This window comes from Delphinapterus leucas, chromosome 18 (assembly GCF_059928025.1).
Source record: "Delphinapterus leucas isolate spDelLeu-1000000601 "Yukka" chromosome 18, BTC_Dleu_Yukka2, whole genome shotgun sequence".
Lineage (NCBI taxonomy): Eukaryota > Metazoa > Chordata > Mammalia > Artiodactyla > Monodontidae > Delphinapterus > Delphinapterus leucas.
The window spans coordinates 75,330,517-75,355,220 of record NC_143146.1 but is presented as its reverse complement, the minus strand read 5'-3'; the positions used below and the strand labels follow the sequence as shown (position 1 = coordinate 75,355,220).

The following is a 24,704-nucleotide window of genomic DNA, read 5'->3' as shown; positions in this document are numbered from 1 at the left end:
AGTGACAAAAGCTACCATGATCAAATGGATTTTAGCTACATGTTATCCATTTTTTAGTGAAGAGTTAACTCTTTTGAACACTGTTTCAGAAAAGATCTCCTCCTTAATTTTCAAGCCAGCAGAATTTGAAGAAAACTGAGCCAGCCTTACTTATAAATATAAAAATTGTAAATAAGGTATCAGCAAATAGAATTCAACGTTGTATCAAAAGAATAAAATATTTGACAAAGAAGGATTTATTTCAGGAATATAGGAGGCTCAAAATTTTTAAATGTTTCTAAGTATCACTGTATCAGCCAAAAAAAGAAAAATGTGATCCCATCAGTAGATGGTGCAAAAGTCTTTGAGTCAATTCAGCTGCCCGTTCCAAAATAAGGACTCTAAATAATATAGGAAAGAAATAAGTCAATTAACTATAATGCAGACTGTTTATTAAAAAAACCAGTAGCATATTGCCATAAATGGTAAAATTCTAAAGTGATTTCATTTTCAATAAGAAATTAGTCAGGGATTCCTGCCATCACTGTGTAACTCAGCATTGTTTTGGAATTTTCAGCAAAACTACCAAGAAAATTAAATAACTATTACAAACACTAGGGAAAAGTAAAATATTTCTGTGCTTATACAAATACACGCACCGAAAATGGCCATGTTAAATACGTTCATATATGACTGTACCTCTAAAAAACCCAAAACATGCCAGTAAAGAAATACTAGGATTATAAGAAAATTTGATAAGGTGGCCAGATTCATAATAAATATCTAAAAACCCATAGTTGTTTTCTGTCCTGGCAATCACTAGCTTTTTTTTTTTTTTAATTCTAACAGTGAGCGCTTAGAAACGCAAGGAGAATAGTAATTCCTTTCAAAATAGCAATTAGAATTATACATTTCATAGGAATAATTTTTATAGTACCTCCATGAAAAACACCCCAAATCTTACCTAAGTATATGCAACAAGATTTAACCAAATGGAAAGTCATACTATTTCCTTGTATGGGAAGACTTAGTATCATAAAAAACTTAGTATCAACCCTTCCAAAATTAGTATATAAATTTATGTGATTCCATATAGAGTCCCAATGGATGATTGTTTGGGGGGTGGGGGGAGAAGGGAATTGCATAAAATGATATTAAGGTATGAATGGAATTAACAGGCATCTAAGAATAAATATGCAAAGCATGTTCAAAAAAGACCAATCAGAAAGGTACTTATCTGAACATCTGACTATACTGTAAAGCTGCCATAACCACATCAATGTGATACTGACAGAGAACTGGACAAATAAGTCAGGGAAGTTAGCACTAAAGTTGGTGGTCCAGGGAAATGTACATTGTTTAAAAGTAAGCGTCAAAACTTAGGTTGATACTAATTTTTCAAGCTGGAGAGTATTAAATAGAATATAGCAAGCATTGCTGACAGGGAAGCAGGGAGAAGATTGTTGTCCTTTCTGAAGGGAGAGATACACAATGGGAACCTTTTCTGAAGGCAGCCAAGCAGCATCCTCTAAAGTTTAAAATACATGTATTTTTTTACCCTTACAGACCTGCTTTTGGGAACCTTTCGCATAGAAATAAAAGATAAAGGATAGATGTTACAATATGTTCTAGGTGTTTATTACATGATGTTTGTGGCAGTGAAGAACTAGAAATAACATGAATGCCTGTCCATAGGTGATGGTTGAAAAACTATGATCCATCCATACTATGAAATATTATGTGAGCATGAAAAAGGCTGCTTCGGGGTCAAACCCAGGGTACTTGGGGACTTCCCATGGTGTATTGTTTAATGAGAAAAATAAGATGAAGAAAATGTGTTTGATGTCTTGTTTCTGTAAAACAAATAATGATCCCGAGCAGTGTGCGTGTAGAGGGGGAAGGGGTATGCTACAAGCTGGGTGGGAAATCTGGTAGGTTGTTAGCCTGGGGATGTGATGGGGGAGAGGATTTGAAGTGGGAGGAAGGAGGAAGTAAGTGAAAAAAGGAAAAGCAAAAATAAAGCTGGCTGTGTAAAGAGTATGCAGATAGCTTCTTTAACCAAACGGTGAGGGCGAGTTCATATACTGAGTGTGCAGAGCTTTTGAGATGCTTGTGGGGTGCTTTCCTGTAGCGTTTGTTGTTGTGAGATGTGAACGCCACCGCTCTGGATCTTGTTCTCCCTGAAATCTGTAGAACATTGACATCCCAGGGCTGTTTTCCTCTACGCTCCCGGGTGAAGATGGAGCTGCTGGTGAGTTTTATGGGCCTCACCCCACCGCAGCTCTAGTTGCTTTATCCCAACAGACTTGGAAAAGGCTGACTCCTCTGGTCGGATGTTCAGGCTCCTGGGAACTGGTGTGCAATCAGAACTCTCGTAGGGACACACATCCAGTTCCCACGGCCCTGAGAGCTCGCTGGGCTCGTGGGTACAGATTTGCTTGATGTTGGTGCAGAGCAAAGAGCGACCCGTGCACACACCCAAGGAGAAGGTGGTCCTCGGGTCTGCCACACCGCCTGGGCTGGATGACATGCTTGTTCCAACCCTCTTCTTCAGCTATGTCACACGCTATAGAGGACAGGTAAAGGTAACAGTCTTAGGAAGCACCGTCCAAGGGGCTTCCCTGGTGGCGCGGTGGTTAAGAATCCGCCTGCCAATGCAGGGGACATGGGTTCGAGCCCTGGTCTGGGAAGATCCCACATGCCGTGGAGCAATGAAGCCCATGCACCACAACTACTGAGCCTGCGCTCTGGAGCCTGTGAGCCACAACTGCTGAGCCCGTGCACCACAACTACTGAGCCCACGTGCCACAACTGCTGACCCCATGTGCTGCAACTATTGAAGCCTGCATGCGTAGAGCCCGTGCTCCGCAACAAGGGAAGCCACTGCAATGAGAAGCCCACACACCGCAACAAAGAGTAGCCCCCGCTCGTCACAACTAGAGAAAGCCTGCACACAGCAACGAAGACCCCATGCAGCCAAAAATAAATAAATAAATTTATTTTTTTAAATAAAGGGAAGCACCCTCTGCCCAAGAGCTGGGGGGTGATTCTGTCTGCATCCCAGCCTTGTCTTGCGCCGTGTCCCTAGCTAACCGCCATCCTGAACATACTAGAGCTTCCCCACAAACGTGCTATCCGTGTTTGTGCCTCAGAGCTTTGTGACGGGTGCTGCTTTCGTGGGGATGCTTCCCTCTGCATCCCTCCCACCAAATCCTGCAGGTCCAGTACCTTACAGGGCAGAAGCTGTTTAGCCCAAGCATCCTTCCTTGATTCCCCGTCTCCTCTCCCCCAGGAGTGATTTTGCAGAGTGCTGTGTTTTAAGTTTGTTCTATGCCTGTTGCCAGCTGCCCCGTCCCCAGCTCTGCAGCAGACGGAGTTCCTAGCAGTCAGGGACCTGCTTCCTTGCCTCTTCCTCCTTCTGCTTCTAAATCTCTCTTTCCCTGGGGATTATCACAATACCTGGCCCATCATGCACTCCCCTTAAAAGTCCATCGAATGAATGAGTGGGTGAAGTACATAGTGCTTCCTGAAATGCGAGTGTAAAATCAGGATGGAAAGTTGCACATGGGGCCTCAGCACTCACAGGGAGACACTGCCACACTGCACAGAGCTCACCGCGGTAGGATTCTAAGTCACAGCTCGTCTACAGAGGAGGGCAGTTGTTACTGGAACAGACTTCTTGGCTAATCAGATACTTAGGATGTTGTTTTTAGCGTTCATTAGGCAACAGTTTAAAATGGTCTTTCGTTTGTTTGTCGGGAGGGTGTCTGGGGAGTCGTGAATCATTGAACCTCAGGTTTGGACTCAGTCGAGAGTTAAGTCATCATCGCGTAGACATGAACCACCGGAACCGCGTGAGTGGAAGGGCCTCTGGTGATGGCTCACTGTTGTCTACGCAGATTTTCACGGCGCTGCCCCCCTTCACTCTGGGCATCTTCGAGAGGTCATGTAGCCAGGAGAGCATGCTGAGGTTCCCGCAACTCTACAAGATCACCCAGAACGCCGAGGGCTTCAACACCAAGGTAAGCCACGCGTGCACAGGGCCCCCTCGGAAGGCACAGGTGCTGTGTCCTGTCCCTCAGCGCTGGTACCTGCTCAGAGGGGGCGTTTGAAGGGAGGTGAGGCCCCGGGTCTCTCCCGGTATCGCAGGCACGGTGAATTCAAGCTGCCACATCGGGAAGGAAGCGTCCGTCCCTTCCTGTTCAGTAACGCCTTCTTCTTCCCTATGTGGGCCCCCCATGACCATGTGGCCAGCGGCCCACACGCCCCAGGACCTGTAGGATCCAATCGTCCCCCACCCCATAGAGCCCTGTCGCCTGGCACGGCCCCCCCCTCCATCACTGCCTGGTTCTCAGGGACAGGAAAATGTCCCTTCAGCCGGTGAGGAAAGTTGGCCAGAGGTGAACACAGGAGTCGAGTCAGGCGTGGGTATTATTTTCAGTCTGGTGGATCAGGAAAGAGAAAACATCTAGACAGACATGGAGTAGGCAGTCCTGAGATGAGCCTGGCTTAGGTGTTACAGGGGTCCCGCCGTCAGGAGCGGCTAAGGATTCTAGTGTGTCACTGACCCGCCAGCCACAGCTAGGAGGGCAGAGGTGAGGGCCCCCGGCTGGAAGGGGAAGTAGGTACCCGGCTGGGTTGGGAGGCAAAGATGCCCACACGCCTGCATCGCCGTGTTTCCGTCTCCGGTGTTTGTGCAGGAGGGGATTCGGAGGCTGGAACAGAGGCTCGATGCCCAGCTCGGTTAAGACACCATGTGCCGGCTGTGTGTGGGATTAGCCTGCGTGGACACCGACCAAGGCTTTAGGGAGGATGCCACGGGAGTCCTCGGTAGAGAGCAGTCTCTGAAGGGTTCGTTTTGAGCCAGGTGTCGTGCTTGTCTTCCTTCAGGGCTGCCTCCTGTTTGGGAAAGTGTAACAGGCATGTCCACATCTGGAAAAAACACAAGGGGATACTGCTGGTTCTAGTGTGTTCCACGCACAAGGAGACGGGGCTGACTAATTATATCGGTCCTTGTTCACCATGGCTCTGTCGATGGGAAATATGGCCTGTTTATGCCACATTGTTTACGTAAATCGTTACGGAGTTTGAATTCAGAGGCCATGTAAGGAGAGAGGTAGGGAGAGGACCCATTGGAAAGGTAGCCGAGCTGAGGGTGCTCGGAGACTGACCTGCAAGCATTTTGAAGATCTGGGGGTGGGGGGACAGGGGGCATACAGAGAGCAGGGAGAAGATAGGAAAAAAATGAACATTTAAAATAGGAAAATCCCACTGTCTTATAATTTCTCATTATTTTCTGTTGTCCCATCACTACTTAAGATCCAACTATATATATATGACAATTCCCAGAACAATTTGTAGATTTCTAAATAAATTCAATCTGGCTGTAGTAATTCTGTCATCTCAGAGTTAAAAAGATGAATGAAATGCATTTATGAAACTATAAGTTAGAAGAAACTAAACTTCGTGTTCTTTTGTTTGACCTTTCAGGTGTTAAAGAGAATTTTTAAATGTGTATGATATTCATCTAAATCCTAAAAACTGAAAAATTGTATGGGTGGGATTTTAAGGGGTAAAACGAAAGAGTGAGCATGCTGTGTAGGAATTTACATTTTAAATGTTTTTCATGCTTTCAAGAGTATGGCTTCAGTCTCTTCATTAACAGTTTGACCCAATACCCTTTCTCTGGATGACTGTAAAATGTGGTCTTTCTTTCCATTCTAAAGGAAATGGATCGTCATTTATTTTTTGGATGTGGATAGATTGTATGCTGTCCTGTTTATATGTGAATATCTCTTTAGGTCTTTGTACTAGAGTAATATTATCTGGAGATAGCCCAGTCATCTGTATGTTAAAAATTGGGGTTTTTTCCGCCTTCTGGAGCTGGGCATCGCAGCCAGCATCCCTGACAATGAGGGGCTTGTTGAGCTACACAGAGTTCAAGAGTGTGGGCAGCTCCTGACTCCCCTGGTTTGTTTTCCCTTAGGTTTTCTGGGGTCATTGCATCAACGCCTTGGTCCACTCCCTCATCCTCTTCTGGTTTCCCATGAAAGCACTGGAGCACGGTAGGTAATGGCTTCGAGATCCAGCTCTCGGCAGGTAGCTTTGCAGCCCCTCAGCGCCAGTTGTTCACAATTTTCTTCCCCAGTTCTGCAGACCCAGAGATCACAGGAACAAATTTCGAAAGAAAAACATAGGAAACATCTGATGGGCTTAATAGCTTGTAGGTTTCACCCATTCTGGCTCTGAGAACCCATTTTCTTTCCAGTTGCCTGGAGAGTTTAAATACTAGGAATTCTAAACTTTATTTTTAATAACCATTTTTGAGTCAAGGATCTTGAAGAAAAGCACTGTCCTATAACGAAACATCGATGCCTCTTGTGCACCAATTTGAAATTTTCTGTTAATTACTTGGGCTTTCGTTTTCCAAGCCTGACATACCTCTATGCCAAATAACTCAAATCTCGTGAGAGTTTTATCTTATGCCCAGTTTTCCGAAAGTCTCCTTTCCTTGACGTACACTTTTCAAGCAAACGTTTAAAGCTTGCTGGAGGACTGATTCTCCCTGTTGGTTTCAGTCTTCCCTAAGCTGAAGGAGGGGTGTATTTGTTCACACTTCTTAATACATCCAAAATGTGACCTCTTAAAGAGACATACCTTTTAGTCTCAAAAAGTGAAAATGTGTTACAAGAATGCTACTTTTTACCCGTCTCAAATCATAATAATACCCCTGGGGAAAATCACTCCAAATGTTGACTAGACAAGGCCTTTCATTGTATAGAGAACCAACAAATAGAAAGTTTCCAAGCTTCTTTGTTTCTGTCAATGTTTTTCTGTGTTTCAAATGGACATGATTCATCCTTACTGACGTGCTTTAACCTGTCAAATGCATGCCCAACAAATGTGTTATATACCCTGTGACCTTTTCTCTCAGTTTCATCCGATGCCCTTTTCCTTCAAGGGTCCCTAAGTCTCTAAATCAGAAAATACAATTTTCTGCTTCCAGCCCCACCCCCAAAGGGCATTCTAGTGGAATCGTTCTCTTTGAATAATAAAGCTTTCCTGTGATTCATCTTCACTAATAGTAGATTTAATTCCTTTTGAAATGGTTTTGTGAGTAAGGGCTTACAAATATAAGAGTGTTGACTGTGGTTTGTTTTAGAAGCTCTGACAGTTTGGTGATAAAGCAGCCGTCATTGTATCAGGCTGGGCTGGGGATGGGAGGTAGTGTGTCTTGTGTGTCTCGTGAGCACAAGAACAGGTTTGGCAGGTGTTCTCTAGGCCAGGAGCCCAGCCTTTCGTCCTTAGGAACAGACAGGCCCCCCACCCTCTTACCTCGGCATAGACTTTGTCCCTAAATGTGCAGTGCTTGCCTTTGGACTCACAGAAGTTTGGCACGATGGTCATTTACTCGCCTGCTTCAGAAGGAGCTAGCATGGCCTGTTTTCAGCAAAGACGATGGTTTTCTGATCCTGAGTCATGAATATGTGCTTTGAGATTGTGGTTTGTAGTTTATGTTGGGATCATTATTGTTTACCTAGATTCCATCATGTAAATCCATTCATTCTCCTAATGTGGTCTGTATTGGGAAGGGGATAGACTCCAAACAGTTACTAATTTACCTAAGAGATATCACCAGATGAATTTCAAGTTGGTTTCTATCACCCTTACCTGCTTCCCTCAGATTAGCAATTTGCCAAGCAGCCAAAAGAATGATTTTTTTCCCCATCTTTAAAATCATTGTCAGCATCATTATTTCATCATACACCTTCAGCACAGAGGTTTTCTTTTGGTTGTGTTGAACAGTAACCTTTTTTTTTTTGCGGTACGCGGGCCTCTCACTGCCGTGGCCTCTCCCGTTGCGGAGCACAGGCTCAGCGGCCGTGGCTCACGGGCCCAGCCGCTCCGTGGCATGTGGGATCCTCCCGGACCGGGGCACGAACCCGTGTCCCCTGCATCGGCAGGCGGACTCTCAACCACTGCGCCACCAGGGAAGCCCAACAGTAACCTTTTGAGTGAAACCGTTGAAGGTGAAATAAATAGCAAACATTAAGCGTATTTAGCCAAGAACAACCAGAGGCCAGTTGGTGTTCTTGGTCACTGGTTGATGTCCTCTAACAAATGGAATGTATATTTTAGGATTAATTTCTAAATTCTCACTATTAATATACAGCGAAATGATTTTTGTTCCTTAGCGCTATTCATTCATGTGATCCTTATGTCTGAGACACTGTGGTAGATTCTGAGGGTGGTGCGTAAATGAATCAATGCGGGTCTCACCCTTCAAGGAGTTTGTAGTCTGGTAAGTTAGCGGGTAGTCCTCTCGCAAGGCAGAAAATCATTCTCAAGTAAAATGCAGGTAAAGTGCTCTCGGACTGTAGAGGGCTGAGAGAGAGATGCCTTTCAGGTGGGATGATTCGTGGCTCGTTCGAGGAGATAATGTGTAGCCTTAGCCTGAAAGTCCAGGCAAAGGGAGATGTGGAGGGTTAGAGGAAGAGGCAAACGAAGGAGAGCGATTCTAGACAGATGTGGAGAGCTTGAGAAGGTCATCCCTTCCAGGGTGGAAGGCAGGGCAAAGTTGGAGAAGGCAGGTGAAAGCTGGATTGCCGAGGGCTTGGGACGCGATGCTAAGAAATCGGGACTTGCTTTGGAGGCAGTGAACATTCAGTAGAGTTTAGATCAAGGCAAGTATTGTGATCAGAGCAATTTGGGGGAAATGAATCCATCGTATCTCGTTAAGGTGAACGGTAGAAGGCAAACTGGTGGCAAGAATCCTAGTTAGGTTTCCTGATCCAGGGGAGCCTAAGGAGGGTTAGACCCAGGGACTGGGAATGTGTTTAGAGAGGAGGGAGCATGTTTAGAGAAGAACTTGATCAGCAAAATTACTGCAGACCTATGATGTGCCAGGCGCCGAGGGTGCGGTGGACATAAGAGCATGTCTTGCTCTCTGGGGGCTTCCATAAAGTCAGAACTGGCCATCAGGAATCACACACATAATTGCTTCATGGCCAGTGTGCTGCGTCCTACAGGCTGCAGGGGGAGCTTGTAATACCGGGACACAGCCTAGTCTAGCGGGTCAAGGAAGCATCTTCTCCAAGGAAGTGATACTTAAGTTCTTAAAAGATGAATAGGGGATGATCCAGTAGGGCCGGGAGGTATGGGTAAAGGCGGGGAGAAAAAGCATTCCTGGCTGGGACCACGAGCACACAGGGCTGGTGCTGCCGAGGAGCTAGGAGAGCCCGTGGGCAGTGGCTCCCAATGGGGTGGGGGTCGGAGGGTGGGACTCGGGACCTTGTTCAGCCTCTGGTGAGCGTTTCCAGACACTGAGCATCCCTGGCCCTGGTCGGTGAACCCGCCCACCGTCACCCTTTTCCCTATCCTTGTGCAACTATGAATCAGAACACGTCTGCACACATTTCCAGCATCCCCTCTGGGTCTGCAGCAGCATCCCTAGTCGAGAGAGCTGTAGCATTCTGGGTGTTAGGTGACAGTCAGATCACCAAAACCCACATGGGGACTTTTTTTAGTGAAGGGTTTAAGGTAGGAGAGTTAACACCATGGGACTTGCCTCTGAGGAAGATAAGACAACTGTGTGGAGAAATACATAAGGTCTGGCAAGAGCGTGGGTTTTGTGTGTTTGTTTTCTCCAGGGGGGCAGACGGAAGTCAGAGGTGAAAATCAAGGAAACTTGCAAGTTTGAGAAGAGCCGGGATATGGCAGCTGATTCGATAACTTACGTGTTGATTGTCCTAAATATAAATGCGCTCCTGTGACACTTTGAATCGCCCCTTAGAAGGATGCATTCACCCTTCTCCCAAAGAAGCGAAGAAGCGTGACACCAGTTTGAGACAAACTGGGGCACTTTCAGAGTATGGGGACCCTGATCTCACAGAACAGTGCCTTTGGGCCCCCCTCCAGCCCCAAGTCCTGCTGGAAATTGTCCATCAGACACGTGCCACACTCAGAGCCCTGAGGGGCTTTGCCCCCAGGGGCTGGGGTCTGCAGAGTAGCTTTGTTCCATTGTTTCATGCTCTGTGGACTGTGTCGCGAAGATGGTGGATTTTACCGGGAAATTCTCTCCGGTCTCCATGGAGACAGGCTTAGGTACATGCAGTGCTGGTCACTTCCCAGCATCATTGTTGGGAAGAAACGTTTCTAAGAAGGTGTGAGCCTGTTGTTCATTCCTTAGGAAGCTTCCAAGAATTTTGCCTTGCTTATTTTTGCATGGTTTTGGATAGAATTTTCAAAACATTCCTTGGCTGATGGAGTTGGTGATGATTCATTTCAAGCTTCAAAATACATTTTTCCACTCCGGCAATTCCGTAAATCAGATTTCTTCCAACCGTCACAACCTTACGCTCACGGCCACGGCTGGCCTGTAGCTCCCACCCTTTGATCTGAAACATGATTTTAGGTTAAAACCAGAGACATCACCTTTGCAGGGACCAAAATTCATCAAGACCTCGGTGTCAGGCCACACTCGGGCTTTCCATTGGTGTATCCAGTCTGCATATTTGAGCAACCCTCCTTGAAGTGGAATGTGGTTATTGGCAAAAGGACGTAAAATCCGTTTTGATTTAAAAAAAGGAAATTTTCAGATTTTTCTTGATGAAATTTAAGAGGGAGGTGATGGGAATATACTTACCAGCAGAGAAAAATTCCCGAAAAAAATTGTTCTTGACTCCTCACAGTGCACACTCTGGAAACCATTCCCTACTCTTTCTAGAAGAAGAAATACCCTGTGGATACTTTGAAATACCATGTGGATAATTATTGGCACTAATTAAGCAACAGGGTCTCTGAACATTCTTGGAGAAGGCTATTTTATACTTTTTAGTAAATGTGCTACTGTAAGACGAGGCATGTTTTATAAACTGAAATGATAGTGCACATGTATAAAATGAGATGTAGGGTACTTCTCTCTGCCTGTGCCATTATTGGGTCATTTAAGCTTGAATTATTTATGACCTATGCCTATTACTGTAAACTTGGTTGTTTTATATCATGTCAGTTTCATTTTCAGCTGAGTTGGGGCATGACTGCCATTGTTCTCCGAGATTGCAACTTCTTAAAATCAATTACTCATTCATTGAAAAAAAAAAGATAAGTGAGTGTGTCCTCTGTGCAGGTCAGTATTGGTAGATGGTAGCGCACATAACAGGCAAGTTCCCTGCCCTCGTGGAGCTTACACCGGACAAGGCAGGACTGAACAAAAAGTGTAGCGAGAGGACAGTCAAGGTCAAATGGAGTGCATAGCAAGGACCACTAACCTGGTTCCAGCTTTAAGGATTGCCCCCCAGAGTATGTGACAGCATAGTTGAAGGATGAACAAGAACAAGCTCAGAAAAGAGTAGGGGGAAGGGGTTTCAGGTTACGGGAAAGAGCATGGGGTGAGAGGGTGTGACTCCTAGTCAGAGAAGACCCCTGTGGCTGGAGGATTGGGGAGCAAGGGACGACAAAGGATGGAGACCAAGGAGTCAGACCATTTCCAGCCTGTTGGGACAAGTGAGCCTTTTGTAGTATGAGTTTACTGGGCGCCATTGATGGGTTATAAGCAGAGCACCACGTATCTGATGAATTTTGGTGGGACCACACCAGCCGGGATGATTGTCGGCATCTGGCTGGCTGGCTGTTGTGTGGTCTTGCGTCGTGACCATGTCAGAGAAGAGGATGGATTAGAGAGCTGCTTAGGGGGTGGAATTGGAAGGGTCTGATGTTGCATCCATGAGTGCTTCCCTAGTCTGCCTGGTTGTACTGTGTCCTCAACCTGTCGGGAGAGTCTGCTCTTCTGTCACAAAACTTACCCATAAAATACTATATTTTAAAGCATTTTAAAGTAAGGTACGGGAAACAATAGCCGGTATTTTCTTCCCGTTGCAAAGTCAGTGACCGTACTGTGTACCCATTTTAAGATCTAAGGTAAATGGAGACGATCCAGAGACGAGCATTCAATGCTAAATGGGACAGAAAAGGGGAGTAGTAACTCCATGTGGCCTCTGCATCTGGGAAAGCCACTGAGAGGACAGGGTAGTATGAACAGTCACAGAATCCTGAAGCACATACATGAAGTGAATGGAACTTGCTCGCTAAAAACGAGAAAGACAGAACACTCTGGAAGCTTCTTGGAATTATACAAATGAGCTATAGCTAGCGCACAAATCTAAATCAGTAGTTGCCAACCCAGTCACTGGAGTGCATTCAAAACCAAGTTTCCAAATTCAGGATGTCTTCTTCTGTTCTGGTTACCCTTAAACACAGTGAGCTAGTAACGTCAAGTCCGCCTCATGTGCCTACAGCACTGTTGTTTGGAAACACAGAATGGGGCAGAAGGGCCGTTGCTTTCATGCACTCAAATGTTTCTTACGTTTCAGTGTCTCTCTTAATGAACTCTGAGCTACATATATTTTAAACAGTTGGGTTTGATGTAATGTTGTAAGAAGCGTGAGTCAGATTCCACCCACGTAGCTTCTGTTGGGAAGTTGAATCGAGGTGTATGAAGGTGGGAATGGCTGCTACAACAAGCAGCCCCCAAATGTCAGGGCCGCAGTCCGGTAGAGGCTTACTTCTGCCTCGTGTACCGATCGAACGCAGAAGTGCGTTGTACCTGGGTGTATTGACTATATGTTCTTATTTTCTGCATTTGTGATGCCCTGATAGTTGGGCCCATGATCCTGGAGAGACTGTGCTCCCAGGGTTGGCTAATTCCTAGGGAGAGCAAGCAACTATCCCACAAGCACGCCTTTGCTTCCCAGCCAACCATTCCGGCTCCCACACCCCCAGCCATCTCTGTACCTCACTCTCTCACACCAGGCCAATATCCCCTGCCCTAAATCACCCCCGGGCCAGGTACCACATAACTAGGGATCGACCTAAAACCCAGAGACTGTTGAAATTATTCACACTATCCAATCCTGAGCTTAAACAGTGTACCTACCCTGCTTTGTCCATTTTGTCCCGTGAAAACCCCACTAGAGGCTCTGGGCCATGCTCTCCCCTCCTGCCTCCTGACTGACCCTGGTGCTTTCCCTTGGCCCTGCCTGACGCCCCATGCATCCTGTTTCTAGGGATCCGTGAGTATAAACTCCTTCCTTCACGATCATCACGTCCCTGTCTGTGTGTCTTTCGACACCTGATTAAAACAAGGCCTAGTTATTCTCAATACAGTGGCGCTCCATCTGTGCAGGGCCCCTGAGTTCACCCTCAGCCTCAACGTGGGGATGGGAGAGAGCAGGAGAAGGACTGCTTGGTCTCAGCCTTCTCTGGCAGGAAGCGATCCATCACTTCTGCTCACGTCTGATTGGCAAGAGCTAGTCATGGGGCCCCACCTAGGTACGAAGGGCCACGGAACGTCATTAGACTATGCTCCCAGGAATGAGTCTGTGCCTACGAGGTGGCTGTTTGACATTGGCAGGCAGTCAAGTTCACTTTCCATCATTTTTACTTCCTTTTTCAAATCTATTTTTAGTAAACAAGAGTGAAAAAAGAGATTGAAATCTGAGTTTCATACCCTTAACTTTATCCAGCAGAAATTGACACAGTAAAGAGGAGAAAATCCAGCAAAAGGCTTATATAACCAGGAACTTAACCCAGCGCTGGTTATGAATGTAATTATAATCACTAACACTTGTATAAACTCTACCTTTTAGAAACTCTTTCCAATAGCTTATACCACTCTTTACCAAGAAAGGAAAAAATAACGTTTCTCTTTGTGAATACGTAGTGTTGGAAGCAGAAAGAATTGTTTCAGTTGTAGTACAGACAGTACAGACATTGGAGCGGGATTAATTCTAAGCTTATTTGGAAATTAGCTACTTGAAACTTGGAAGACGTTTTCACTCTTGATATTCATCTAATAGTAGCTGGTTGGCATCATACCTCCTCTGAGCCTCTGGAGTCTTAAGAGGCCCCAGGGGTGAGATGGGGGGAATGGAGAGCCTGATTAATATTCTGGAATCAGGCCTGCTCTGAACTAGTGCTGCTGAAGCTTCTAGAAGCAAAAAGGGTGGGAGAAGGGAAACAGGAGGAACTTGGCATCTGCTCTGCAGCCAGGATTCTTGGCAGGTGTCCTGACGTGGAGGGAATGGTACCACCTCCCCTAATTCTCCTGACGGAGTCCTATGTGAGTGAGATACCTGTGATTTTTTTTTATATATATGAAGTTTTTAATTTTTGGCTCTGTTGGGTCTTTGTTGCTGCACGTGGGCTTTCCTCTGGTTGCGGCGAGCGGGGGCTACTCTTCGTTGCGGTGCATGGGCTTCTCATTGCGGTGGCTTCTCTTGTTGCGGAGCACGGGCTCTAGGCGCGCGGGCTTCAGTAGTTGTGGCGCGTGGGCTCAGTAGTTGTGGCTCGCGGGCTCTAGGGCGCAGGCTCAGTAGTTGTGGCGCACGGGCTTACTTGCTCCGCGGCATGTGGGATCTTCCCGGCCCAGGGCTCAAACCCCTGGCCCCTGCCTTGGCAGGCGGATTCTTAACCACTGCGCCACCAGGGAAGCCCTACCTGTGATTTGGAATCCAGGCACTCCACGGATTTTTACTGCACTAAAAACACACACATACGTTCACCCCATCTGTTTTCCTGATTATTAAACCCTGTCCTCTCTGGGTGCACAGCACTATGCTATAACTTAGTTTTCAGATTTTGCTTTTTGTCAGAGCCCTTTCTGAATACATGTTGTGGCTTAGCTGGGCCATGATGTAATGTGTTTAATGAGCATTGAATTGAAATGGCATCCTTATAAGATGTCATCAACCTAGCCCTCTGGAAGCATCTGAGGTAAGTTCCTTTATCATTCTGTTTAGAAAACGAGACATACTTTTGTCACAAACCGTGGGTTTTCGCACAGATATTTTCAGAGAGCTTTTTGCCTGCAGCGTTTGGGGTCATCACTACTCACACGAGGGTCCGTGTGGGTTTGTCCCCATTGTTCACAACAGTCTGTTTTAGTGTCTGCGTTTCTAAACCTCATTTGGCTAAACCTACATCATGTCAGTCCCTGGATCCAACCAGATTTTGCAAATAATGTAAGTCTGGACGAACAGGCTCAGGGGCTGCTTTGGGTCTGAGGGTCCTGAAGCCAAGGCATTGTATCGGCTTCTAAGAGAATGACTGGCTCTCAGGATGCGGCTTCTAGCTCTGGTATTTTGTAATAATACTTTCGATGTATGTGGTCGGCACCATCATTATATTAGGTTTTACACCACGCGTGGCCACAGCTGGTCATTCTAAATGTGACTCAGTGCTTTATCCAACAAAGCAGTTGGGAAACTTTCTCGCTTGTTCAGGTTCTTTACTCTGTGGAACTCCTTCCCTGGACTTTTGGTCCGGCAACGTTTCAGCTCTCACCTGGGTGGACGTGATCCTCAGCCTGCCAAGGCCTGGCTGATCTCACACGGTTCAGTGAAACGCCAGCGGTGCCGACGCAACAGGCCGCCGGATTCTCCTTCCCTCTGCCCTAGCTCTGCTGAGCCTTCGTGCGCTAGCGCTAGGTTTCCGTTGGGAAATGCTCAGCGTCCTGCCGGTTAACAAAGGTCTAGTGAGATCAACTGTCTCCACCTGCACGTTTGGTGGATCTCTTTTACAGGGACCTTTTTTAGAACCTGGTGTGGTCTGGCCCGGGCTGACCTCACCATTCTGGCCACTGTAGCGCTCCTATCCCACACCCCACCCCGCCCCGCCCCGCCCCGCCCCATGCATCTCAAGGTTCTACTCCAGCAGGGCAGGAGTCCACCTCCGTGCCTCTAGGCAGGCCGAGTCCTTTTGTGCCTGAACTGTCCTTTCCCCCCTCTCTGCCCCCTTCCTCCCAAACATCCCTCTATACCACCCCATGCTGCTTTGTCTGCAGTAATCTTCCTATCGTTTACATAGATGGTGGATAAATGTTGTTCTGAAGGCTGGCTTGGGGACCCAATTACTCATCTTGGCTTGGAGGTTCTTTTTCTCCTATCAAAAAAAAAAAAAATCACTTGAGATTTTAAATATCCAACTAAAATGAAAGCAGCTAAACCACAGGAAAGTTGTTTTCCTGAGTGGAGTGGTGGAATCCTAACAGTACTGTTAAGATTAAACAAAGTGGGAAGAAGTAATTTGTCAGCAACATGCTTCAGGAATAAACTCGACAGTCCAAACGGGCTTTTCCAGCCTTGAATTATAAGCAAGCTGTATCTTATTAATGCGTTCCTCTGCCAATGATTGTTTAGGACTTCAGATCTTTTCTTCAGGAGGAGGTTATTGGCAAATCTTAACAAGGAATGATGCCCACAGGTATTTGCCTCTAAAACAGTTGAAATATAACCTTTAAGAGAAGACTGTATTCCGTGGGAATTTCCCCAACACAGTGGGCAAAGCAGTGACTTGTGACTTGTTTAGTGGATGCTGTCTTTCCCGAGGCCCTTGGCGTGTCCCAGAATCTCAAGTTAGTTTGGGAGTTTCTCCTCCAAGGAATAAATTATTCCCAGGTGGTATTAGTTTCGATTGGGATAGGAGATGCTCTTTCCTAAGCAGAAAGCTAAAATGCAGTGTTGAGTTATCCTTCCAAAATGATGAGCTGAAATAGTAGGGTGATCCTGCTTCACTAAAAGTTATCTGAGGTGCATTCCGATCGGTTCAAGTGCAGACATATTATGTAATGCCAGTAGCGCTTTACTGTCATGGCAAGGTAGAAATTCATGCATTATAAAATTCTGGAAGCTGCGGTTGGAAGATGTCCCTGGGTTTCACTGTCTGTCCCTTCTGTTCATGCCGAATTGCCAGCATGGTGGTCCGTGGTCTTAAGTGTCTCCATGGAGAGGTTCTCTTCACCAGTGAGCTCTCAGTCCCAGAGGTAATCACAGGGTTTACCCACTTGAAAGGCCATCAAGCGATGGCAGTCGCGTCCCTTTGTACCAAGGCCTCACCCTGTTTCTCTGCTGATGGTGTGAATTGTGAGGTCCCACCACACTCTCCTCCTCGGCCTGACCACAGAGGAGGGGGTTCCCTACATTAGTCACTCTTTTTTTAAAAAAAAATAAATTTGTTCATTTATTTATTTTTGGCTGCATAGGGTCCTTGTTGCTGCGCGCGGGCTTTCTCTAGTTGCGGCGAGCGGGGGCTACTCTTCGTTGCGGTGCGCGGGCTTCTCATTGCGGTGGCTTCTCTTGTTGCAGAGCGCCGGCTCTAGGCGCATGGGCTTCAGTAGTTGTGGCACACGGGCTCAGTAGTTGTGGCTTGCAGGCTCTAGAGCACAGGCTCAGTAGTTGTGGCACACGGGCTCAGTAGTCGTGGCTTGCAGGCTCTAGAGCGCAGGCTCAGTAGTTGTGGCACACGGGCTCAGTAGTCGTGGCTTGCAGGCTCTAGAGCGCAAGCTCAGTAGTTGTGGCGTGCAGGCTTCGTTGCTCCGCGGCATGTGGGATCTTCCCGGACCAGGGCTCGAGCCTGTGTCCCCTGCATCGGCAGGCGGGTTCTTAACCACTGCGCCACCAGGGAAGCCCCTCATTAGCCACTCTTACTTTGGGGTATATTCTCTCTACTTATACCAGCTCCTCTGTTTTCTTTCTTCTAATGCTGTGATTCTCAATCCGGGGAATTTTTCCCCCAGGAGACACTGGCATTGTCTGGAGGCGTTTTTGGTTGTCACAACTGGCATCTAGTGGGGAGAGGCCAGGGGTGCTGCCAGACACTCTATAATCACAGGACGGTGCCGCCCCCCAGCCCCGCAACTAAGAATTACCTAGAAAAATGTCAGCAGTGCTGAGATGAGCAGCTCCGGACTAATGAACTCAAACTAAAAGGCCAGATCTCAAGGGGCTACTGCTGCTTCCCGCACTTGTGCCCTGGGTTGTACAGAATCTCTGCCGTGTGAAATCTCATTTTCTTTCCACCTATTTCTCTGCTAGAAAGTTCCTCCCTGTTAGGTGTTGGTATTTCAAAAGAGTTCTTAGTCTATTTTTGCCCTTGAAGTTGTCTTCTTTTCTCCTTTGGGGTCCATTTTTCTAACTCAGTTAATGAAAACAATCTTGTATTACAAAGCTTACAGTTTCTCACTAAGCGTGTGACCTTGCATGTCATTTAGCTTCTCTTTGCTGCCCCAGTTGCCTCATCTGAAATATGCAGGCCATAATACCATTTCATAGCATTGTCAGAGCATTAAAGAAGTACTTACTCACGTAGGTAATGTGCTTAGAACAGAGCCTGTCTTATACTTAGTAACATATGTTATCTATTTTCCATGTAGAATTAACAATGTCTAACAGTTTTTTGTTCACTATTTGTATATCCTTAAAATATGAAACACATTCTAAGCCCTCCATATTTAGACAAATGCTTTGTATATTTAATTTCTTTTAGTACATGAATCAACCAGCATTTGAAATATTACCATCAAAAGGAAATTCACAAGTTGTCAAGCCATAATTGTAAACCTTGGTTTTCAGCTTAGTCTCCTAGCCCTTCTAACTCTTTCATCTGACCAGAGTTTTCTCTAGACTCTGTCGGGGGTTCGTGTAGGTAGAACTTCAGGGCCCTCAGATCACTGCTTTTCTCAATGAAAGGGTCTTTTCTTCATTCGTGAACACATAGGATGAGACTGAGGTTAGGAAATCCATCCTGAGCTAAAACGAACAGGACGAAGCTCTGAAGCTCTCAGGTTTCTACCACTGAATCCCTGATTTAGCAGCTAAGAACATGGACCTTAGAATCTTAGCATTTTCTACCTAAAAAAACCTTGGTGATAATTCAGTCATCATTGTCTGTATCTGATAGAACCACCCCCATTTTGTAGGTGTGGACGCTGAGACCCAGAACCTAAAATGTTAAAATACGAAATCATGGCAAAGCTGGAACAAGAGAGTGGGGCTGAACAAGGTCTTCTAACCCTCATTACTGGGAGCTTTTTCTACTAACCCAACTCCTTCTCTCCACCTCATTTTTCCAAATATCCTTTTGTCTCTCTTCCTAATAGCACGTGCTTCACTGCTGTCTCTTCTTCCTGTTGTAAATTTCAGACATCGATCACATGGTACCGAGTTTTCATGGGCCGCCCTTTTCATCAGCGTTCCCGCGTTAATATGACCTAGTGAATGATACCACGGTTCACCTCGTTACTCAGACCCCAAACCTCAAAATCTCTGTTGATTCTTCCCATTCTCTCTCACCCCCACCCAGATCAAAAACAAATGCTGTCATCTCTCTGTTCAGAATACGTGCCAAAAGTTGTCACTTCCTTCTGCTTCCAACATACGCACTGGCCTGCAGTGTCCACCAGAACTTGTGTGATGGTGGAGATGTCCTGCATCCATGCTCTCCGGGACAGTCGCCGTAAGCCACGTGGCTACCGACTGAGCATCTGAAACGTGGTTATGTGTGACTGAGGAACTGAATGTTTTTAATAACAGCTTTATTGCTATATAATTTACATACCATACAATTCACCTGATTTGGGGGGCGGGGTTCAAAACCACAATGCTAATGATTTTATAAGGATATTACAATGCGGCCAAGGTTACCAGAGGACGACTTGAGACCCCTTCTGTGCATGTGTCTGGCCGGGACCTCCTCTCGACCACAAGAGTGAGGGGGCTGCGTGGGCTGTGCAGTCTCTCATCCAGTGAGGGCTCATCATCCTGATAGTATTATCGTTTATCTCAAAGGGTCAGCATGAAACCAGCTGCAGCAGGTCACCCCAAAGCCTGTCTGTTTCCTACCTGACGGTGGCGCGCGCTCCATGGTTTTCATGCTGCGGAGTTTCTCGCTCAGATGCTACAAAGTTTCTGTTTTAGATGCTGTTCCTCTATGAGTCATGGCCTCGTTAAGTGCAGAACAAGGAAGTGGCTTTGCTTTTTGTCTAATGCCTATACATGAAGAGGCTGTCCTTGGGCCCCGCCCTGTCTTGCCTGCCTCACACCCATTTAAATTGTACAGTTCTATGGTTTTTAATGTATTCACGTGGTTTTGCAGCTATCGCCTTAATCAATGTTCAAGCATTTTCATCACCCCCAAAAGAAACTCCATATCTATCAGCACCCACTCTCCGTTCCCACCCAAACACCCTCAGCTCCTGCAACCACTAATCTACTTGCTGTCTCTATAGATTTGCCTATTGTGGACATTTCACACTGGTAGAGTCGTATGATACACGGCCTTTTGTGACTGGCTCCTTTCACTTAGCGTAAGATTTTTCAAGGTTCACCCATGTCGTTGCACGTACCAGTACTTTATTCCTCTTAATAGCTCAGTAATACTCCACTGTAGGCATAGTCCACGTTTTCTCCCTTGGTGGACTTCTGTGAATGATGCCGCTATCAACATTCATGTATGAGTTTTTGTGTGTTTCATTCACGATTTTATCTCTCTTGGGTGTGTACCTAGAAGTGGAATTGCTGGGTCATATGGTAACTGGGCATAACGTTGTTTGTTTGCTTTTTAATTTTATTTATTTACTTATTTATGGCTGCATTGGGTGTCTGTTGCTGTGCACGGGCTTTCTCTAGTTGCGGCGAGCGGGGGCTACTCTTCGTTGCGGTGTGCGGGCCTCTCATTGTGGTGTCTTCTCTTGTTGCGGAGCACGGGCTCTAGGCACGTGGGCTTCAGTAGTTGTGGCTCGCGGGCTCAGTAGCTGTGGCTCACGGGCTCTAGAGCACAGGCTCAGTAGTTGTGGTGCAGGCTTCAGTAGTTGTGGCACGTGGGCTCAGTAGTTGTGGCTCACGGGCTCTAGAGCACAGGCTCAGTAGTTTTGGTGCAGACTTCAGTAGTTGTGGCATGTGGGCTCAGTAGTTGTGGCTCGAAGGCTCAGTAGTTGTGGCACACGAGCTCTAGAGCGTGGGCTCAGTAGTTGTGGTGCACAGGCTTAATTGCTTAGCAGCATGTGGGATCTTCCTGGACCAGGGATCGAACCCGTGTCCCCTGCATTGGCAGGCAGATTCTTAACCACTGTGCCACCAGGGAAGTCCCTAGGCATAACCTTTTGAGGAACTGCCTGACAGTTTTACACAATGGCTGCAGCATTTTCCTTTCCCACCAGCAGTGTCTGAGGGTCCTAATTTCACCACATCCTCTGCCACCTCTTGTACTATCTATCTTTTGTATCATAGCCACCCTGGTGGGTGTGAAATGATATCTCGTGGTTTTTGGTTTTGAATTTCCTTGGTGTCTAATGACGTTGAGCATCCCTTCATGTACTTGGACATCGGTACCTCTTCTTTGGAAAAATTTCTGTGCAGAGCCTTTTCCCACTTTTAAATTGTGTTGTCTTTTTACCGTTGAGCTGTAAGAGTTGTTTTTGTATTCCGGATACAGGTTCCTGATCAGATAAATATTTGCAAATATTTTCTCCATTCCGGAGGTTTGTCTTTTCACTTTCAGGATGGTGTCCTTTGAAGCACAAAAGTTTCTAATTTTGATGAAGTCTAATTGATCTACTTGTTTCTTTTGTCACGGTGCTTTTGGTGCCAAAGCTAAGAAACGATTGCCAAATCTAAGGCCATAAAGATTTAATCCTATGTTTTATCCTAGAGCTTTTTGGTTTTAGTTCTATGGTCCATTTTATGTATACAATTCAGAGGCATTACATTCAGAATGTTTACAGCCATCACCAATAATCTATTCCAAAATCTTTTCATCAACCTAAATTGAAACGCTGTACACTTGCTGCAGTAATGCCTCATTCCCCCCTCCTCCCCAATCCCTAGCCGGAACTGAATTTTTTTATTGTATTTTAATTAATTTAAATGTAAACAGCAGCTCAAGGCTACCATATTGGACCCAACTCTGCATGCCACCAGTATCATCCTCCTGGATGGATTGCTACAATCATTTCCAAACTGGAATTGCATCTGTTATTATTCTGTTCTTGGTCGTCCAGGATCTGTTCTCCCATAAAAGCTGGACTATTCCCTTAAGAATGTAACTCATACCATTTTACTCTCTGGTTTCCTGTCGTAGTTAACAGAGAAATTCGAGCTCCTCACTGTGACCTGTGTTAATTGGCCCCTTCTTACTGTCTGGGCGCTCTCCCCAGAGTCTGCAGCCAGACTGGCCTTTGTGATGGTCTTTGAACTCATCATTGCTGTCTGTATTCAGACTGTTGGCCAGTCCTCTGCCTGGAATGCTCTAGCCCAGATGTTCACTTAACTCCCTTGAACTATTGCGATCTGCTCAGATGTTACCTCCTCAAAGAGATTTTTGCGGGACTCCCTGTCTAAAGTAGCAGCCCCGTCCGTCTCTATTCCATACCTCTCTATTCCATACCTTCTACGTCTTTGTGTGTTTTTGTCTTGTCTCCCTCACTGTACTGGGAGCTCCACGGAGACAGGGATCTTGTCTCCCCACTTCCCACTTTAAAGTAGGCTTTAAATAAATATTTGTCCTGTAAATAAAAGACTAATGTTACCCCTTTCACAGCTATCATCTCTGTTAGAATCAAAGCAATGGTCTCCTGTCTAATCTCAAGTGTTCCTTTATTGAGGCTTTTCTTTAAAAGTGTCGTCTTTATTATTAAAGCAATCTTAGGGCCAGTTACTAAAATGCAAACCCTTACAGTTTTGAATAGCTGTTTGCCAATATATCAACTTGTGGCCTTCTCGAGCTTAACGTAGCCTCTTCTTTACTTTTCTGATCATTGTTTTCCTTCCTTCCTTTTTAATGAAGTCCTGCCTGAGTTTTGATTCTCCCTTCACCATGTCTCCCCTAGGCTTTGAGATTAATCCTTTTGAAGTCGGTGGCCACCCTAGGATAACTGTCACGGTCCCCAGGAGCAATCCCTGGGTTTAGGCCAGTACCTAACGCAGCCCGTGATGTCACTTTGTGGGTTCATCTGTCCTTATCCACAAATTTACTTATCTAGAATTAGCAGAAAGGGCCTGCCCTGTGGCTGGATGCAGGGTCCCACCACTACCAGATTTTCCCTGTGATGGTACTTGATCCTTACGGTGTTTGCGAAACTAAAAGGATCTTGATTCTTTAATAAGAATCAGATTCTTCAACAAACAGTTGGGTAAATTGGTGAGCCCAAATATGTGTGTACAACAGCTACTGGGTTGGAAATTTGAACAGAAAAATCCCTATACACTTGGCCTGTAGGCCACAGATGAGTATAAAAGAGAATAAAAGGGGATTGGCAGTGTCACCCAAAGAAACTATTTCTGATCTTAAAACAGGCTTTGACCCCTCAGGGTAGAAACCAGACTTTTCACAGCAGGCTGACCCAAACTAGACAATTCTCGTAGAGTTCTGCCTTAGTGATTGTTATGTACGCTGTAATAGTCATCCTTACGAAGAAAACATTGGAAAGCTATAAAATTAAAGCTTCAGAATCCTAGTTGTATTGTCTAGGCATCTCTCACTGGGTGGTTTGCATTCACCCGTTTATAGACTCCAGAAGTTCACGCAGAAGTTGACAGGGAACACAAGTAGTGAATATTCTTTTCAATTCTCTGAGTTCAGTAATCATGAACTCATTTTGTTTCGTGTAGCTATCTTTTGCTGTTGGCCTATAATTCCCATTTAGCGGAAATTAAAGACGACTAGTAAATGAACACATGGAAAAGGTCTAATACTGGCACCCACAAAGACAGATTAATATGTTTTTATACTGTTCCTTTTTCTAACTGACAAAAGGGAGATTTGAATCTGTATGAAAATGTAAATTTCCACACAGATCAAGGGTTTGGTTGTTCGGTTTGTTGGAAACCTGGTTTTGTTTGTTTGCTTCACTTGGCAAAAATATAAGGTGAAGAAATGCAGAGTTAGAAAAAGGAGGCATTAGAATCACAGACAATGCAATTTTCGAAATTCCCTCAATGTCTCTAAAGTTCTGTTTTTACATTCTGAATAAAATAGATTGCAGTGCTCTGCTCTGGAGGGTAATTGTAACCTCTTTGTTTTTCAGATACTGTGTTGGCCAATGGTCATGCCACAGACTATTTATTTGTTGGAAATATCGTTTATACGGTAAGTTTACCTGTTTGTTGAATCTTTCTTAGATGGCACGTGTGGGTTTCACCTCTCCCTGTATATACAGCCTTTGTCATTATGACTTATTTCACATCTTTAAACTACATATTATAGATTCCTTATCTTGCCTGGCAAAAGGAATGAAGCTACTCTTTTCTATTTCCTACTCTGTCTCCGTATTTCTGTTCGCCATTGGTGTACAGGGAGCCAAGATTTGGCAACACGTAGAGCTCAGAGTCCTTGTGAAATGCTTACCTCATATTTGAGTGAAGATTATGCAGAGTTAAGATTTCTGGACAGGTGATCAGCAGATTCCCCATTCTTCAGATGACCGTTTCACGTGTACTTGTTGGGGGCGGGGAAGAAAAACAAAACCAACACCAAGGGAAGGTGATTTCCCCCAAATCTTCCAAGCTAAGAAAAGGGCAAAGTAACTATTACTTGTGAGAAGTCAATCACTAAAATGAGGACTTTTCTTATAAGAACCTGCCTGTAATTTTCCTAAAACTGACCCCCAGAGAATTAGCTACCAAGATGGCACTTTCAAAGTCCAGACGCCCCGGAGAAACTGCCTCTGGGGAGGATTTGGGATTTCTTCTGGGAAGTGAAAATAAGTGAGGATAACGCATTTCCCAAATTCCTCTTTCTTTCACAGTATGTTGTTGTTACTGTTTGCCTGAAAGCCGGTTTGGAGACTACAGCTTGGACAAAAGTAAGTTTTCTCTAGAATTATTTCTCTACCCACTATAGATATTTTTTATGGTGTAGTATCTTTTTAAGCCCCAGGAAAACAGTAAACAATA

The 24,704-nt window shown here is 45.6% G+C and overlaps 1 protein-coding gene across 1 annotated transcript in view; it reads left to right on the top strand.

Annotated features, from left to right (window-relative positions):
* ATP8A2 (ATPase phospholipid transporting 8A2) overlaps positions 1–24,704 on the top strand; it is a 444,846-nt gene that overhangs the window by 290,114 nt on the left and 130,028 nt on the right. Inside the window, exons 28-31 of the mRNA XM_022574515.2 lie at positions 3,879–4,001; positions 5,966–6,044; positions 23,837–23,898; positions 24,557–24,613. Coding sequence (XP_022430223.2) covers positions 3,879–4,001; positions 5,966–6,044; positions 23,837–23,898; positions 24,557–24,613 — 321 coding nt within the window. The remainder of the gene's footprint in view (positions 1–3,878; positions 4,002–5,965; positions 6,045–23,836; positions 23,899–24,556; positions 24,614–24,704) is intronic.